At 35.5% G+C, this 16,218-nt stretch overlaps 1 protein-coding gene across 3 annotated transcripts in view; it reads left to right on the top strand.

Moving 5' to 3' along the window:
* Positions 1 to 16,218, top strand: part of SEL1L2 (SEL1L2 adaptor subunit of ERAD E3 ligase) — a 115,501-nt gene that overhangs the window by 68,204 nt on the left and 31,079 nt on the right. For all 3 annotated transcript variants that reach the window (XM_042980928.1, XM_007086803.2, XM_042980927.1), the window contains exons 6-10: positions 11,677 to 11,730; positions 12,393 to 12,452; positions 12,543 to 12,624; positions 13,829 to 13,983; positions 14,678 to 14,734. In XM_042980928.1, coding sequence (XP_042836862.1) covers positions 11,677 to 11,730; positions 12,393 to 12,452; positions 12,543 to 12,624; positions 13,829 to 13,983; positions 14,678 to 14,734 — 408 coding nt within the window. The remainder of the gene's footprint in view (positions 1 to 11,676; positions 11,731 to 12,392; positions 12,453 to 12,542; positions 12,625 to 13,828; positions 13,984 to 14,677; positions 14,735 to 16,218) is intronic.

The following is a 16,218-nucleotide window of genomic DNA, read 5'->3' as shown; positions in this document are numbered from 1 at the left end:
CAAAGAAGCTGTCAGAAAATACCATGGTCATGACCAAAGGACTGAGCAAACTCAAAATAGGCTACTACTATTGACTCAAGATGGAAAAATTGAGCACTAACATGAATAATTACCACAATGGACTGACATACCTCAAGTATACTAAAAGTCATTAATTCATAATAATTAATAACTAGAATGAAGTGAGATATCCCCACATTCTTCTGGCTTTTGTAAAGCATTGTTATGATTTTTTTTTCTCAAAAATGGCCACATCAATTATTTCCAGTCCCATATACTATTTCAACACCCAACCAACATAATCAAAAAATGGAGTCTATCTTCCCTCCCTCCTATTTTCTACTACCTAGGGGAGATTCTTGACAATTTCAAACAGTAGAGTTTGGTAGAAGTAATGCTACATTTCCGAGGGAAGTCATAAAAAGTATACAGTGCTGCTTAGCTCTTCCTCTCAAGAAGCTCACCCTTGGAACTCAGCCACCATGCTCTGAGAAAACCTATACTATAGGAGAGGCCACATGTAGGTGTCCTGGCCATCAGCCTCAGCTAAGGTCTCAACCAATATCCAGTATCAACTGCCAAACATACATATGAACAAGTCTTCAGATGATTCTAACCTCCAGCCTTTGAGTCTTCCAACTAAGGTCCCCATATGGTGGATCAGAGACAAAAATGCTCACTCTTGACCAAATTATTGACCCACAGAACCCTTAGCATAATAAATGGTTGCTTTATGCCACTAGGTTTCGGAGTAATTTGTTACACAGCCATAGTAACTGGAACAAGGATATTTATATTCAGAATTAAAAGGGTAGAATGCACTTCTCAGAAGCACCTGAAGCAGAGTGCAGCAAACATCTGTTTGGAGTGAGTTCAAATTTTTTGGCCCAATCCTGTTGCATCCCTGGGTACTGAGAGAACTTACGAATGATGTTATTGCCAACTTGTCAGTGATTTTGAGTGACTAAAGAGGGCAGAAAAGAAGCCACAAGGCTTGGAGGATGTAAAATTCTGCAAATTATGCATAGTGCTGGTGAGTTTAATGGTAAAATTCCCCATATTTTCAAAATGTTTGTTTTTGAAAATCCCAGAAAATGAAGCAGTATTATTTGCCAAGCAGCATGAGTTCACTAAGAACAATCTGTATTAAGCAAACTCTATTTTACAGGGTTGCTAGACTAAGAAATCTGAAAAATGTGGTAGAGATGATAATCACATATTTTATCCATTATAAGACATCATCGACTGTAAGTTATATATATTTTAAAATTTAAGTTATTTAATTATATAAATGATGTCAATTAAAGTTTAAAGTTTTTCTTACTAGATTTTTTTGTACATTTTTTAGACATTCTAGACATTTTTTAGACATTCTAGACATAGATTTCCATCAGATGTCAGTCTTTGATTACATAAAAAGGTAAATATAAGTTAAGTAAATCAAGGTGCTCCAAAATTCTTCTCATTCAGAATCTAACTGAATCAGTTTTCAACTTAGAAAACTTCCTTGATGACTATCTTTTCTAGCATATCATTCTCCATACCCTTAAGAATGTCAGTAGTGTGACATTTCCTCAGGGAGTGTTCCTCGATTACCTCCAGGATTTCTTCCAAACTACTGACTCATTCTACAACTATTAGTGCTGACACTTTCCAATTTGACTAAATTTATACTTTTATCTTTTCTTCGATTGAATCACATGTTGCTAGAAGTTCAGTTCAAGGTTAGCAAGGAGTTTCTGACAATGCTTGATGCTGAACACCTTAATTGTAACCCTTTGTGATAAATAAACTGGTCACAACAGCTTTTCATTCATTAGTTTTTCATCTATTCCTAGGGATTTGGCAATTTCTCCTGTGTTTAGTGGGATAACTTGGCTTGTAAGAGCCATTCCTTCTGCACATAATTTAGTAACAAAAAGTTATGTAGTTTTATCTACTTTGGGGTACCTCCTTTTCTTTAAAAACTTGTAACTACTTTGTTTCCACAGGGCCATGACAGAAATATGGCATCCACAATATAGACCAGATTCAGAGAACACACAAGATGGTGAATATAATCTAAAATATATCACAGGAGGAAGGCAAAATAGGGAATCTTTGTAGTAGAAAACACCAGGTATCAAATAGCTGCCCTCAAGTGTCTAACAGGGCAGAAAGTGGTACAAGAAGGAATTGATTTGTTAGGCACCAAATTACCATACAGTTTAAACAACTAAGTCCTAAGGAACAACTACAATACAGAGATTAATTTTGGTTTACTGTGTGTCTATTAATTTAATAAACTTCCCATCAACAGAGATGTCCGCTTGTATTGGTTAGGATTCTCTGAATTTCAAGTACAGAAAATTCAACCTATCTGGCAAAAGTGTGATTTATCGACTCATTTAACTGTGAAGTACAAGTTATAGCTGCTTTTAGATCATCTGGATTCAGAGGCCAGAATGATGACATCAGGACATACATTCTTGGTCTCTGGGTTTTGCTTTTTTCTATGATGGTTTTATTTTGAGTGGCTTGACCCCCATGAAGGCAAAAACAGTTTCCAACAAACCTAGATATCATTAGCCCTTCTATCTGGAAGTCTCCATGAAAGATGCCAGTTTTTTTCCCAATGATTTCAGCAAAAGTGCCAGATTAGTTCACAAAACCACCCCAAATCACTTATTGCATCCAGAAGGAGAATAATCTGATTGGTTGAACCTGTGTCTAGTGACACAGGAGGAGCAGGGTGAGGAGCCCTGTTGAATCAAATGAACTCAGAATGGAATAAAAGTGGTTTCACAAAGAGAATCCAAGCAGACAAAAAACAGCATACCCTGACCACATCTACATACAAGATTTTATATGCAAAATCATCCCAAAGAAAATTAAAAAGCAAAAAAATTAAAAAGTTATTTTTAAAAATTATCACACAGAGAAAAAAGTTAATTTACTTTTAAAAATAGAAATGATGAGAATTCAAGCTGGTGCATTCACTCTGGAAAACAGTATGGAGGTTCCTCAAAAAACTAAAAATAGAACTACCCTACGACCCAGCAATTGCACTACTAGGCATTTATCCGAGGGATATAGGTGTGCTGTTTCGAAGGGACACAGGCACCCCCACGCTTATAGCAGCACTATCAACAATAGCCAAAGTATGGAAAGAGCCCAAGTGTCCATCGATGGATGAATGGATAAAGAAGATGTGGTATATATATACAATGGACTATTACTTGGCAATCAAAAAGAATGAAATCTTGCCATTTGCAACTACGTGGATGGAACTGGAGGGTATTATGCTAAGTGAAATTAGTCAGAGAAAGACAAAAATCATATGACTTCACTCATATGAGGACTTTAAGAGACAAAACAGATGAACATAAGGGAAGGGAAACAAAAATAATATAAAAACAGGGAGGTGGACAAAACACAGGAGACTCATAAATCTGGAGAACAAAGTGAGGGTTACTGGAGGGGATGTGGGAGGGGGGATGGGCTAAATGGGTAATGGGCACTAAGGAATCTACTCCTGAAATCATTGTTGCACTATAAGGTAACTAATTTGGATGTAAATTTTAAAAAATAAAAAAATAAAATTTAAAAAAAAGTAGAGAAGAATTTCTTAAAACACAAAATGTACCAATGTAGGGGAAAACAAATGGATGAATTTACATTAATATCAAGATCACTTACTAATGAGAAGACACATTAAAGAAAATGAAAATTTGTATAATAAACTGGAAGAAGATATTTTTAACATGTATAACCTATAAAAGATTAATAACAATATATAAAGAACATTTGGAAATCATAAGGAAAGCACAAATAACACAATAACAAACGACCAAATTCATGAGCAAGCACTTGGAGGTAAAGGAAACATATTACCAATCAATATATGTACAAAGAAAGATTTAGTTTCACCAGATATTTGGAAAATACAAATTGCAACATAAAATGCCACTTTAGACCTGTTGACTGACAACGTAATAAAAATAAAAATATTAATGTTTGACAATTACCAAATATTGGGAGAAATTTAGATGAATAGGATTGAAAGGTAAAGATTAACTTTTAAAGACCAATCCACTACAAGCTGATCTCCCAGAAATGGAACTGACCTCCTACAAAGCACCATGGAAACCAGCATTGGTCAAATACCTAAGGTGATACCATTTCTGGTTAACCTCAAGGGTTTGACTCCAGCACACTGATTATGCCCCATGATGGACAGTGATTCTGCAAACATGAACACTCATGTCATGCAGCAAATTCTGCCACTCACTCACATCATTATACGCTTGCAAGTAGTAGAAAGGGAATTTGACCTGATCACTGTGAGAGAGAGGTTGATGGTACCATCTACTAAGAAGACTCAACCAGCAAGACAGGACTGGGCTAAAGCTTCTGTTATATCACTTTGCTATTTTACTTTGGACTCTAATCACATTGGGAGAGGAGCTGGAGTAGACTTAACTGTACAGATTAAAAGCCCTACAACCCAAGAACAATCTTCTATCGTCTGACATCTGGCCATGCTAGATAACTGTGACCTATCCCATAATGGAGTAGCCAAAGGGGACTTTCAAGCAAAATTCTAGTTCTTATATTGAGTGGTGAATGTTTAAGTGGTTGTATTTTTTTAAAAACAAATAAGTATAAACAAACAAGCAAACAACAAAACAAGGGCAACCATTTGTGAGCCAGTGATGAGAGTACTTCGTGGCTAAAGACTATGATTAATCCAAACCTGTGCTTCTGGAGGCAAAACAAAAGGAAATATGGCTTTATATAGCTTTAACTTAGGTAGTTAATAACCGTATCTAAAATCCTAATAATAATTTGTGGTGTAGCTACTTTTATATCCACATTTTACACAAAATAACAGGCTCAGAGAGGATAAGTTAATAACCCAACCCTATGTATCTAATAAAAGTTAAATATCAGATTTGTATGTAAAAAAAATAAAAATAAAAATAGGAATGATACTGCATTCTTTGACTAGAAGCAGGGAAACTAAAAATTACTGGAAAAAAAGCTTAACTCTTTATAAAGTTTGAAGAGTCCTAATTTTTAGCAAGTAGCAAAGATAAAGTAGAAACTGAAATGACATATTAGGAACATGATAATGACACAACTATATGTAAAAGTTAAGGAATATGGCTAAAGCCACATGCACAGGAAAATATATACCTTTAAATGTTTTTTAATAAACAAGAAACTTAAAAACATATCTCAAAAAGATGAAAGAAAAAAGAAAGTAGCAAAGTAAAATGAAACTAGAAAAGGTAAGACTATTTTAATAGCTTTTTCAGATAATTGTAGATATTCTTTGGTGCTACACCAAAGCCCAACAGTGATAATTTCTTAAAGGTTAATTGCAGTGTGGAATCCAAAATCATATAATGAACTTTTTCCTATTCTGTTACATTAAAAGTAACGGGTCTACCTTGCATTTTGAATGCATTTTTTTACCTATACATGATTTTATAGTATCATACATTGGTTATTTAGAAAATATTGGTTCACTAAGTTATGCAGTTCTTCCAAATTTGACACATTGCTTTGTACAATATCAAAATCATATTTGTTAATACCACCATCATGAAAAGTCTAAGTATTGGAGTGGCAAGCACATGGTAGCAAATACAAGCTTTCCAAAATTCTAATTTTTGCTTAAAAGCTTGAATTTGTCATTGGCAACAGTACTTTCAATCATTTTCATTGAAGTGGCAGGTTTACTTTGTTCATTTTCAAGAAGATGTCTGCCAGTCTAAATGAATGTAGCTTATCCCATTGTTCCTTCAACTAAAGATGGTGTTCCATGAAAAAAAGTGACTATTTAGCTTGCAACTCAAACAAGCATTTCAAGCATTTCCTTGAAACAACCAACATATTTCACTATTGGAAGTGCTTTATGCCTACTTTCCATCTTAGAATATAAAGGGACATTTATTCAGGAGTTGAGACTTACAAAAATGTTTTTACTGCTTCATCAAGGACATTCCTGACACTAGCATTTTTAGTTTTGCTGTGAGTGTGTGGTGTGAAGAATACAATAACAATATAAATGGCAGTTTGGTGTACTTGCTTGATTCATGCCAACATGACAGCAGTTTTATTTACCATTGACTTGCATCATTCATGCAAATGTCAAGATGACAAAAAACACAAATAACATATTTTCATTATTATGAAAATAGTCCATTGAATACGAAGGAACTAGAAGTTCTAGACTTAGATCCATGAATATAAGAAAATTTAGTATATTGTAACAAAGGAATGCCAAATCAGTAAGGGACGGGCTTTAAGAAAAACTACACCATTTCGAAGTATGTGAATGCTTAGAAAGTGGTTTGGAAAGACATATATGAAACTATTATCAAGCATGGGGATGCTTGGGGATGATGGGGATTATCAAGCATTGGTGATGACGGAAGACTTCCACTTTTAAAAAAAATGAGGTAAATAATATAAAATTCACCATCTTGAGCATTTTTACTGTACAGTACAGCAGTATGTGCATCATTGTGCGGATGTCTAGAACTGCTTAATCTTACAAATCTGAAATCCATTAAACAACTCCCCTCTCCTCCCTCTCCCTAGATCTTAGCAAATTTCATTTTGTTTTTTGTTTCTAAGAGCTTGACTACTTTAGAGACCTCACATAAGTGGTTTCATGCAGTTTTTGTCTTTTTTGTGACTGGCTTATTTCACCTAGTATACTGTCCTAAAGGTTCAACCATTTTGCAGCATGTGTTTATATACCTTTTCTATTGTCTGTTTTTTTTTCTTTAATCTTTATATCCTTCCTTCCATTAATTTTGGGTTTAGATTGTTCTTCTTTTCCTGTGTGTGTGTGTGTGTGTGTGTGTGTGTGTGTGTTTTAAGATGGAAAGTTAGGTTGTTGATTTGATTTGAGATCTTTCTTTTTAAATGTAGACACTTACCTCTATAAACTTCCTCTTAGTACTGCTTTTGCTGCATCTCATAAGTTTTGGTATGTTGTATTTTAATTTTCATTTGTCTCAAGATATTTTCTAGGGGCGCCTGGGTGGCGCAGTCGGTTAAGCGTCCGACTTCAGCCAGGTCACAATCTCGCGGTCTGTGAGTTCGAGCCCCGCGTCAGGCTCTGGCTGATGGCTCGGAGCCTGGAGCCTGTTTCCGATTCTGTGTCTCCCTCTCTCTCTGCCCCTCCCCCGTTCATGCTCTGTCTCTCTCTGTCCCAAAAATAAATAAAAAACGTTGAAAAAAAAAATTTTTTTAAAAAGATATTTTCTAAATTTCCTTCTGATTTCTTCCTTGACCCATTGGTAGTTCAAGAGTGTGATGCTTAATTTCCACATATTTCTGAATTTTCAGTGTTCTTTTTTCTATTGATTTCTAGTCTCATTCCATTGTGTTCAGAAAAGATACTTGGTGTGATTTTGATCTTCTTTAATTTATTCATATTTGTTTTGTGACTTAACATATGGCCTGCCCTGGAAAATGTTCTATGTGTGTGTTTTTTAATTTTATTATTTTTTTAATTTACATCCAAATTAGTTAGCATATAGTACAACAATGATTTCACAAGTAGATTCCTTAGTGCCCCTTACTCATTTAGCTCATCCCCCCTCTGACACCCCCTCCAGTAACCCTCACTTTGTTCTCCAGATTTATGAGTCTCTTGTGCTTTGTCCCCCTCTCTGTTTTTATATTATTTTTGTTTCCCTTCCCTTATGTTCATCTGTTTTGTCTCTTAAAGTTCTCATATGAGTGAAGTCATATGATTTTTGTCTTTCTCTAATTTCACTTAGCATAATACCCTCCAGTTCCATCCACGTAGCTACAGATTTCATTCTTTTTGATTGCCAAGTAATAGTCCATTGTATATATATATACCACATCTTCTTTATCCATTCATCCATCGATGGACATTTGGGCTCTTTCCATACTTTGACTATTGTTGATAGTGCTGCTATAAGCATGGGGGTGCATGTGTCCCTTCAAAACAGCACACCTGTATCCCTTGGGTAAATGCCTAGTAGTGCAATTGCTGGGTCGTAGGGTAGTTCTATTTTTAGTTTTTTGAGGAACCTCCATACTGTTTTCCAGAGTGGTTGCACCAGCTTGCATTCCCAATTTTTCTATGTGTTCTTAAGAAGAATGTACATTCTGCTATTGTTGGGTGGAGCATTCTATACGTCTGTTAGGTCCGATTAGTCTATGGTGTTGTTCAACTCCTCTGTTTCTTCGCTGAGCTTTGGTCTGGTTGTTCTATCCATTATTGAAAATGGGGCATTAAAATCTCCTACCATTATTGTGTTACTGTCTATTTCTTCTTTCAGTTCTGTCAATGTTTGCTTCATATGTTTGGGTGCTCTACCGTTAGTGCATATATATTTATAATGGTTATATCTTCCTGGTGAATTGACCCTATTATCATTATATAATATCCTTTTTTGTCTCTTTTGACACTTTCTGACTTAAAATCTACTTTTGTCTCATATAATTATGGTCATCTCTTACTCTTTTTGTTACAATTTGCATGCAATATGTGTTTCCATTCTTTCACTTTAAGCCTATGTGTCCTTACATCTAAAGTCTCTTGGGGGTGTCTAGCTGGCTCAGTCAGTTAAAGGTCCAACTCTTGATGTCAGCTCAGGTCATGATGTCACAGTTGTGAGATAGAGCCCTGCGTCGGGCTGTATGCTCACAGCACAGAGCCTGCTTGGGATTCTCGCTCTCCCTCTTTCTTTGCCTCTCCCCCCAGCTCTAAAAAAATAAAGCCTCTTGTAGACATCAGATAGTTGGATATTGCTTATTTTTATCCATTCAGCCACTCTGTATCTTTTGTTTGGAGTGTAATCCATTTGTATTTAGAGTAATTACTGATAAGGAAAGACTTCCTGTTGTCATTTTGTTGATTGTTTTTGTTTGCCTTGTAGTTATTTTGTCCTTTTCCCTTCTTCGTCCCTCCTTTTGTTATTTATTTATTTATTTAGTAATGGCATGCTTTCATTCCCTTCTTATTTTCTTGGTGTATCTTCTATAACTATTTCCTTGTCGTTACCAAGGGGATTACATAAAACATCTTCTAGTTAAATTAATATCAACTTAACTGCAATCACAACACTCCTCTCTCCCCCCACTTTATGTTATCAATAACCCAATTCACATTTTGTATTCATTCACATTTATAGTTATAGTTTTCTTTTATGCTTTTGTTGTTTTATTAAATTCTATACCAGAATTAAACCTGACTTTTATACCACTATTACAGTACTACAGGATTCTGTATTTGTCTATGTATTTATCTTTACCAGAGAGCTCTATATTTTTGTATATTTTTGTTTTGCTGTCTAGCATCTTTTTCTTTCAACTTGCAGGACTCCTGTTAACAGTTTTTATAGGGTAGGTCTAGTGTTGATGAACTCCTTTAGCTTTTGTTTATCTGGGAAGGCCTTTACTTCTCCATTTTTGAAGGTCAGTTTTGCCACATACAGTATTCTGGTTGACAACTTTTTTCTTTCAGTATTTTGCTCATATTAGCCTATTCCCTCTGGCTTGTAATGTTTCTACTGAGATATCTGCTCATAAACTTAAGGGAACTTTCTTGTACATGATAAGTCTCTTTTCTCTTGCTACTTTCAAGATCCTGTCTTTGACTTGTAACAGTTTGATTATAATGTGTCTTGCTGTGGGCCTCTTTGGGTTCATCCTAGTTGAAGTTTATTGAATTTCTTGAATTTAGATATCCATTTCCTTCCTCAGATATGGGAAATTATCAGCCATTGTTTCTTAAAATAAGCTCTCTGCCCCTTTTTCTCTCACTATTCTTCTGCGACTCCCATAATGTGTATATTGGTCCACTTGATGGTTTCCCATAAGTCTCTTAGGATTTCTTACTTGTCTTCATTTTTTTTGTTCCACTGATTTCAGGTTCATTGATTCCTTCTTCTGCTTGATCAGTCTACTATTAAAGCCCACTAATGAATTTTTCAATTCAGTTATTATATTCTTTAGCTCCAGAGTTTTTGAAAGAAATCTTTCTTTCTTCCTTCCTCCCTTTCTTCCCTCCTTCCTCTCTTTCTTTCTTTCTTTTTCAATCTCTTTTTTGATATTCTCATTCTATTCATGCATCCTTTTCCTGATTTTGGTTAGTTGTTTATATGTGCTCTCTTGTAGCATTTTGAGCTTAAGATGATTATTTTGGATTTTTTGTATGGTAACTTATAGATCTCCATTTCTTTAGGGTTGAGGGTTTTATTTTTTTAAGATTTATTTTGTTCCTTTGATTGGGCCATGTTTGCCTGTTTCTTCATATGCCTTGTTAATTTTTTCTGTGATATATGTATTTGGAAATATAGCCACCCCTTTATCTTTACAGATTGGATATGTGCAGGGAAATAACTTCACCTATCAACATAGCTAGAGATTCTGGGTATCTCTCAAATCATTTCTGGGGGTGTGTCTTCTTGGGGCTTGTGTTTGTAATTTCCAGTTACAGAGATTTGCTGGTATTTTTCGGGAGCTTGTAGTCTTTTGCTCCTTTTAGTGTCTGTATGTGATATTGCAGGTTCTCTGGGGTTGCAACAAGCTGCAAAACTCCTTTTTCTTCTTAGTGGCCCCAGGCATCTAAAGCATGAGAGTTCGATCAGTGCTTCAGGTCAGATGAGATAGAAATCAGTCCTTGAGTAGCTTCCCAAAAGCCATAACATTGGGCCCCCATTCCAGTCTTCTCTTTTCCTCCCAAAGGAAAAGTCACAAGTTGGTCACTTTCTGCTGATTGTGCCAAGTTGTGCTGGCTTCTATCTGTGGTATATGGGAAATTCTCCAGTCCTGCAATTAGTGGCTGAGCTCTCTTTTGTTCTCAGCAGCTGCCCAGGAATCCATAGTATGCTGGTTCTTCAATCATGCCAAGTCAGGCAAGACAGAAATCAGACCCATGGGTAGTCCCTGCAAAAGCTGAAACATTGGACCTAGGTTCCACTCTTCTCTTTCCCTCCCAAGAGAGAAGTCCTGAGTTGGGCTTTTCCTCTTAATCACACTGTGCTATGCTGGCTTGGGGAGGAGCAATTGCAGGTTAAATAAACGGCTTTCTTTACCTGTATCAATGGATTGTTCGTTCCTTGCTTTGAGTTTGTCTGGGTTACTATGATTTCTTAAGTTGTTGCTGGAGTTCTCATAAAGATTTTTTGGACTGTATATTGTTGCTAAATCAGTGTCTCTATGGAGGAGCAAGATCTGGGGCTGCCTATTTCAGCATCTTGCTACACGATTAGACTTTCCTTTTATTCAATACAGTTCTTTGCATTTGAATTTTTTATATACATCGCATTGTCTTTTAAAAATATGAAGACAAATATTCAAATCTAAATTCTAAAATGTTGAAGGAAGTTTTTTCATTGCCACAAAAGGCAAGAATATAAATATCATTGGTTTATAACGTTTCATTATTATGATTTATACTAAATGTCAGTATTAGCCTATTTTCATATATATTATAGAAAACTCCCACTATTACCTTTTCCAATTTCTTACAGCCTTAGCAAAAGTGTAAAAGGATAGTTTATTATAGGATATAAGATATAAGCCAACAATACAATTATTATGCAACAGACATTTAAAATATCTTTTACCACTGTAAATAAGAATAATTGTGAAATAAATGGATTTATTTAGTTTTCCTTTTCTTTTGGGCTTTAGGCATTAGGATTTTTGTCTTCTTATGGAATAGGAATGGAATACAATCAAGCCAAGGTAAAGTTATTCTGTTTTTCCTGGAACAAAACTGAATTTTTTAAAAAGGATATTGAATAGTCTCCTCTTTAGGTAAAGGGGCTTACTTGAGAGTGGTGGTTAAAAGCGCCAGCTCAATAGTCAGAAGTTTAAGATTAAAATACCATAAGTTTCTTGGAGTGCCTGAGTGGCTCAGTCGGTTAAGCATCCGACTTCAGCTCAGGTCATGATCTCACAGTTTGTGAGTTCAAGCCCTGTGTCAAGCTCTCTACTGACAGCTCAGAGCCTGGAGCCTGCTTCAGATTCTGTGTCTCCCTCTCTCTCTGCCCCTCCCCTGTTCACTCTCTGTCTCTCAATAATAAATGTTTTAAAAAATTTTTAAATAAATAAATAAAATAAAATTTCTTAATGTCCCATACTTTAGATAGATAGATAATATCTCCATTATAGATAGATAATATCTACTTCATAGGTATTTTGTAATGTAAATGAAGTATCATGTACAATGCCCTAAGTCCTCCAAAAATGTCAGCCATCTTTACCAGGGAAGAAGACAAAAGTTGAAATTTATTTTGGAGTAGTTCAAAGTTCATTGCTGGGCAAGGAATAAAAAAGCAATGATTGGTTTGAGCTTCAAATTTAAATGGCGGATCTAGATATAGATTTTTTTTCGTTTACTTTAGGCACTGATATATTACACCTTTGGAAGTGCTGGAGGAAGCATGATGTCCCAAATGATTTTGGTAAGTAAATCAAGTATTCTTGGGCCCAAATGGGCATGTTATAAATACAAGACTGTCAGAATATTAAGAATATATATCCTTGTGTTTTAGGGGTACAGATATTTGTCAGGAATCAATGTTCTACAGAATTGTGAAGTTGCCCTAAATCATTACAAGAAGGTAGCAGATTACAGTGAGTATTTCACATAATTTATTTTAAGATAAATAGACTTGCTGAGCAATTAGAAGAATAAATCAATGCCAGTTTGTATATTTATGAAAGTATTAAATGACTATGCTTTCAGCATTTGTTATAGTACAATTCTTTTAATACAATGTAGAGTTTTCTGATTTTATTACTTTTCAAAAGCTTTAAATGAATGTGCTTATCTTTTATTTTTGTTAGAATAAGTCCCCATGTTCTTGTGCTATGCTTTCATTCAACTGAGAATTTGAATGAAGCATCAATAAATATTTAGCAGTTTTTCCAATTCTAACATTTAGAATGTGGGATGGCTTGTTAAAAACTCTTCAATAAATGGATGTAAGATACATACACTACCAGTCTCTGTCACCACATGTGAGAACAACTTAAGTAAGCATTATTCTATTTAAATAATTAAAATGATCACAAAAAATAGAGCATGAGATTAATATATGTTCCTGGAATCATTTTCAAAGTTGAATGTAACGTTTCATCTTGCACATCATTGAACCAGATGACATAATAGGTTTTTAAATAAAAGTCTTCCAAGAAGTGAATAAGGTAAGGTCCATATGGTTAATTTCTATAATCAAAATAATATCTAAATACACAGCTCTGGCATTATTAGGATCTGAGAAAGGAAAGAGTGAAACAACTGCTTTTTAATTTAAGATACTATATATAACAAGATCATTTCATATGCTTAATGAAACTACAATTACTATATATGTTTCAAACTTCATACTTTGTTAGGTTTATTCAAATATATTTATATTTATATTTAGTTTCCTACTCTTTATAGGAAATAATTAAGAAGCTATTACTCTTATATTGTAGTTTCAATCTTGGAAAAGGTCAGTGGTAGGGAGGGTCCGTTGCCTGCTTCTAACATCTGTCTTCTCTCCTTGAGCCTGCTTGAACAAACTCTTCAGTAGGCTCTGATATGTGTTAATACACTATTTGTAGGGACTGCACAAAATAATGAGGTTTCTTGCGCTTTTCTCAGAACCAAATAAACAAAAATCAGTAAATTTCTATCTCCTAAGGGTATATATTTTTTTTCTGTTAGTAGGCCAGACCTCTGAACAATTTAAGAATAGGCTGAACAGTGTTTTCTCTAAGCTGTTTTCTCTAAGTTATCTCTTGCAACCTTGTGTATTCTGGCTAGTCTCTGTTTTGTTTCTGTTCACAGTTGCTGACAAATTGGAAAAAAGTGAAAGTATTCCAGTGGAAAAAGTGAGACTGACTGAGAGACCTGAAAATCTGAGTTCTAACAGTGAGATTTTAGATTGGGACATATACCAATACTATAAATTTTTGGCAGAAAGAGGAGATGTTCAGATACAGGTAATGTATACTGACAAATTTGGATTTTTAGAAATGCAAATTACAAGAGGTTTGGTTGTGTTGAGTCCTAAAAGTGTTAACAATGCTCCATCCTGAATATGACAGGGAAGAGACACACCCTCCTCTTTCCTTGTTCCCTGCTACTTGCAGTTTCTAAAGCCTATGGAAGAGCCAGGTGTTACAGTAATGGCAATTTTTTTTTTCTTTTGCATCTACTCCTAAAAATTTTACTTTTAAAAGACCTAGATTTTAAGTATAGAACAAAGCACCATCCAGTGTTGACTTTAATATGAATGAACTCTTACCAGCATTCAGAAGTTCTGTCTTTGAGAATGGGAATGGGACAGCATTTGTGTGAGCTTTGAGAGTTAAGAGTAAAGGCTACTAGGTTTATATACCCAGGTGTTGCTGTATACCAGCAGGCCAGCTTCCTGTCACTGAGGAAGCCAGATGGCCAGTATCAATCAATTATCGAATAAAAGGTATCACCTGGAATGTTTTTCTGTTTCTTTTTTAGGCATACCAGCTGCATCAAACTAAAACAGCATACTATAATAAAATCACCAAGTAAATGCCTTATTTTTTTCACTCCTTTTTTTCACTTATTTTTTCAAGTTGTGCTATAATTGGCTTATTTTCTTCATTTAAATTAATGCTATCACTAAAAATAATTTTCAAAAATTGTTGTTCCTAGGTTTCTCTTGGACAATTACATCTAATTGGGAGGAAAGGTCTGGATCAGGATTATTATGTAAGTCATTTCAAGATTCAGTCACATCTTGTGGGGAGGAGAGTGGTGAGGGAGGATAGTAGGGCAAAAAGGGAGGAGTGGAGCATGGAAAAGTTGCTGGGGAGAGCCCATTACTACTTCCTTGGTCAGATCAGTGTTGTAGCTTTTGAGGAAGAACAAAGTTCACCAGAGAAAGCACTTTCCCTAACTGCCTCTAAATACAAAGGAGTAGAGGCTTCCAACAAAACACTGGGGCTGGGGAGTTTCCATGCTCCCCTTGAACCTAGTCTCTTCCCACCCTAACTGGTGTTGGGTGAGGAAGATACCCTCAATTGCCAGCCTTGGACACACCCATTGCCCAAAAACCAGCGGTGGAGAGTCCACATGGGAGTTTCTTGTGAGGGGTCTGAGAACCAGCCTCAGACTGCTTTCAATATAATTAGAAATATTATTAAACATCTTTATAAATTTGCAAAGCTCCTTTCAATCATTTTGCTTAACCTTACCTTATCCCAGCGAGGTTAGAAGACTAATTAACAACTCAAATTTATAGTGGAGAAAAACGCAAATAAACTTGACCTACACAAGATCTTCAGTAAGATACCAGAGCTGGGGGGATAAGGTCTCATCTAGATTCTAATTGTGGTTTCAAGGCCATGGATCCCCTCAGATCTGAGGAAGTAACTGAGATTCTTTTTAAAAGATGATTTTGCAGCCCTTGTCATTTTATAGAACCTATGTGCTCATTGTCTCAAAGGAACACATACCCTATTTCAACATAGTCCCAATGGCTAAGCAATAGAAATAACTACTTTATTAGGTGGTTACATAAAAGAGTGATTTGTTATTACTTTTCACTTCACTTTATGTTATTTTTATGAGTGTAATTTGAGTACACATTGGGTAAATTCATAAAACATGAAAAAATAGGTAGCAATTGAAATAAGCATATGCATCTTAAGACAGCTCAATTGAAGGTCTTCAGATTTGATTAATCTTCATCATAACCAGGGTTCTACCTTCATAGATGAGAAGTTCTAGATTCATAATATTACTCCAGTGTCAGATTTCAGTCTGCAGTGAGGTTCTCATGTTAACTAACAGATACATAAACTGGTAAGAATTGCCCATTTTCCATAAACATGAAATTCCATTGAGTGTGAAGGCAACCAAACCTCAGCTGTAGGGAATACCCTCCAGTTTTTGCAGAATACGTGAAAAACCCTATAAAGCTAAGAACTGGGGAGCACCAGCCACTCTGAATACCAGATGGGAGCTGCCTCCAGATGAGGATGAAATGTAATCCCAACGCTGAGTCAAAGATTCTGGTGCTGTAGTAGCAACAGCCAGGCACTTGGGCAACACCAAGGAACTCAGCCAGGCTCTCCTATGCACTCATCCACAGAGGTTTTATTATCTCTATTTTACAGAGGAGGAGCTGAGGCTGGAGGAATGAAGTAAATTGTTTCAAGTATCACAGCTGGGTAGTAATGTTGAGAATCAGA

Source organism: Panthera tigris, chromosome A3 (assembly GCF_018350195.1).
Source record: "Panthera tigris isolate Pti1 chromosome A3, P.tigris_Pti1_mat1.1, whole genome shotgun sequence".
NCBI classification, from domain to species: Eukaryota; Metazoa; Chordata; class Mammalia; order Carnivora; family Felidae; genus Panthera; species Panthera tigris.
Note: the sequence above shows the minus strand (reverse complement) of the source record. Positions and strands in the feature narration are given on the sequence as shown.